Source organism: Myripristis murdjan, chromosome 12 (assembly GCF_902150065.1).
Source record: "Myripristis murdjan chromosome 12, fMyrMur1.1, whole genome shotgun sequence".
NCBI classification, from domain to species: Eukaryota; Metazoa; Chordata; class Actinopteri; order Holocentriformes; family Holocentridae; genus Myripristis; species Myripristis murdjan.
Window position 1 is genome coordinate 27,168,304 of NC_043991.1, and position 3,378 is coordinate 27,171,681.

The 3,378-nt window shown below is 45.9% G+C and overlaps 1 protein-coding gene across 1 annotated transcript; it reads right to left on the reverse strand.

The window, feature by feature from the left end:
- Positions 1-1,758: 1,758 nt before the first annotated feature.
- Positions 1,759-3,378, reverse strand: foxd1 (forkhead box D1). Its single transcript, XM_030065504.1, has one exon. It carries the CDS (start codon positions 3,144-3,146, stop codon positions 2,091-2,093), a length of 1,056 nt encoding a protein of 351 aa, XP_029921364.1. The 5' UTR covers positions 3,147-3,378; the 3' UTR covers positions 1,759-2,090.

Consider the following 3,378-nt stretch of genomic DNA (forward strand, 5'->3'; position numbering starts at 1 on the left):
GGCCCACACAGAGCTCACGAAAAAAAAAAAAGCTCCATCACACCATCCTTTAGGTGTTGCAGCCTTGGGCTAAAACGGCGAAAATGAATGTGTTTGTCTATATTGGTGGGACTAGTTTGCCCATAGTTTTAAAAAATGCAATATGTTATTCCCCTCTCAGGTCTCTGCGGAGCGTCCCTGCAGGCTGTCTAGCTATACGCTCTAATTATCCGCAAATAGCTCTGTGCTTCCAAGGCACAGTATAGGCCTAAGAAATAAACTATGGGATGCTCATGCAGGCCTATTGATTTATCACATGATAGCCCACACATGGCATGGCGTTATTTTCTGACGGATAATAACCAGTGGTGCAGTGGCAAACCAAAAAGAATAAACTATGAGCTCCTGTCGGCAACCATCCCAAGACAAACAACCTCCACTAGAAGCACAAGTCTATTTCATTTTAATATCATAAGCTAATTTATGTTGAGGCGTAAAAGGCCTAGTAAGATGGGATCTTTTAATTATAAAGAAGCATGGACTATGATGCATATGCTGAATTTAAATGACAGAGATGTATCCCAGCCTAAAAAATGTGGGTTAAGTCTCCTCCGCAAATAAAAAGGTGGGTGAACTAAGATTAGATGGGTTCACCCTCCACTAGGCAACATGCCTGGCCGCACACCACGCTGGCTCTCTGTGGCATACGGAGCATGTGTTTGGGTGATGGGAAGGGGCACATTTCATTTTCTCGTAGTCAAACTATGTCAATTAGGAGCAGATAATGAAATATATTGGAGAGGGACTGTTTTCTCCAGACCTGGCCAGCTGTCTCGGATCAGCACTGGTATAATCACCAAGCTGAAGCAAGCAAAATACAACCTCTGCCACCCCACCAGACACTTTGCTGTCCTCTGATCGTAACTACGACGATAAATGGGAGAGAGGGCAGAGGGACGTGCAGGCCCGGTGTATTTTGCGCATGATCCAAAGAGTAATCACTGACACAAAAGTGAGAAATATGTGACCAAAAGTCTATTCATTAAAAATGTATATTAAATATATACACTACATACATAGACTATAGATAACTTCTGCTTTTTCATGGCCCGCATGCATATGCGTGGACACACACACACACACACACACACACACACACACACACACACACACACACACACACACACACACACACACACACTTTGAAATTGATGCACATGGCCTTTCGAAATGGATGCAACGATTCCACTATTTTGTCCCCCACCTATTTCAAATAGGCTGGCTATGTATAGGACAAGTGGTTATCTTCTCTGCTGGGACGCTGCTTTGGCATTAAGCCTTAATTATATTAGTTAAATCAGTCATGATGTAAGCATTCACAAACATAATCTACTTTTTCAACACAGAGCTGGCATCATTCTTGGCCTCTGAGCTAATTGCAAAATAGGGTCAACCTGGGCTAGGACTGTAGGCCCAGCCAGTTACTATTATTTAAAAAGTTTATTTCCAAACAAATTAACTTTTTTTGCAAAACGATATTTATTCTTATTGAAAAACAAACTTGTGTAAAAATATCACACTTCAATTACACAATACTTGCCAAAGAATGTACAATGTTTTATTACTGAAATTAACACACACTGCATATAAATGTATGACTTTGTTCTGTGTTTTTTTTTCCAATACAAAGTAGAAATCAAAACATTAAAAAAGTTTTGATTTGTCAAACTAAAAAAAAAAAAAAAAAAAAAAAAAAAAACATGGATGTGTTTGACACAAATACATTAGCCTATTTAAAACATGTGATCATTTATAACCTGTCCATTAAGTCCTGAGACGCCCTAAACAGTGACTGAAACGAATCACTTCATGGAAAAAAGCAAAGTTCGTGGTCAAAATTTTGATTCACACCGAAAAAAAAACTGAACATAAATATATCTTTTTACAGCATGAATATAGGCACGAATAGTGTTTTTATGTCCATCATTCAGCTGCGTGCTATCAAATAAACATACAAAAATAATCCTACCTTCAAAGAGGGACGTTTTTGTGTTCGTTTTTTCTTTTCTTTTTTGTTTTGCTGTCTGTTGAAAAGTTTGCAGTTAAGACATTTAACAGCCACTAGTGCCGCTGACAACTCTGTTTGGAAAGTTTTCAACCGGGTGTAAGACAGTTCCAGGGTGGACGGACGGGGGCTGGCTGGCCGCCTGAGGCCCGAGAGAGGACGGTAAGACCGGGACAACGACGGGAGGAGTCCTGGAGGGGCTCAGCGACCCCCCGATGATGCTCTCTATGGAGAAGGGAGACCGCTGGACGGGGGAGCTGGACTTCTGCACCGGAGTCGAAGCCTGAACTATAGCAGATCCCAGACTGGAGCTGAGCTGCGGGTAAAACCTACTCCTGGCCAAGTCCGTGGTGGTGGGCATCAAAGATGGTGCAGGGATAATGGTTCCCGTGTGTGAATGTGAATGTGAGTGCCTGGACTGCTGCTGCTGCTGCTGCTGCTGAAACGCAAAAAGCGCAGAGTGTGTGTGGTAGGACTGGAGCTGGATGCCGTAGCCTCCACAGCCGTACGGTCCATACCCGTAGGCAGCAGCAGCGGGGATAAAACTGTTGTGCTCCCGCAGCAAGTCCTGCGTCTGCTGCCGCTTGAAGCGTTTCCTCCGCCTCAGAAAGCTCCCGTTGTCAAACATATCGGCCGACTCTGGGTCCAAGGTCCAGTAGTTGCCCTTCCCAGGGTTCCCGGGTTCCCTCGGAATCTTGACGAAGCAGTCGTTGAGGGACAAGTTGTGTCTGATGGAGTTCTGCCAGGCCGGGAACTTCTCCCTGTAATAAGGGAAGCGGTTGCTGATGAAGTCGCAGATCTCGCTGAGAGTGAGCCTCTTCTTGGGACTCTGCAGGATGGCCATGGTGATTAAGGCAATGTAGGAGTAAGGGGGCTTCACCAGCGTGTTCTTGCTCGCCGGCTTGTAGGCATCCCTTGGCGCGGAGGAGCTGTCCATGCACGGCGGAGGAGAGCCAGCCAAGAGGATGCCGTCGTGCATCTGCGCCACCTCGTCCACGTAGGAGCGCGTCTGGTTGTCTCCATCCTCCCCCTCGCCGACCACGTCTATGTCGGTCTCTTCAGAGAGGAGGGAGGCATCCGACATCTCTGAGCTCAAAGTCATGGCTCACTCGGCTGTGCCCTCCAAAGCCAGATGAGGAGGAGATGAGATGCAAAGGCTACCCTGCCCTCCTCTGAAACTCATGCGAGGAGGGAGAGGGGAGAGGAACACGTGTCGCCGGCGGTGAGAGATGCCCCTCTTTTTCTCGTTATTTCCATATGTTTTCAGTTTTTACCGTCGACTAATGAACGATCCGGACGATGCCAGGCTGAAAAATATACAGGGGGGAAACCTA

Bases quoted from the DNA above. Each gene is read 5' to 3' on its own strand.
- foxd1 (XM_030065504.1), bottom strand. From the start codon at position 3,146: ATGACTTTGAGCTCAGAGATGTCGGATGCCTCCCTCCTCTCTGAAGAG.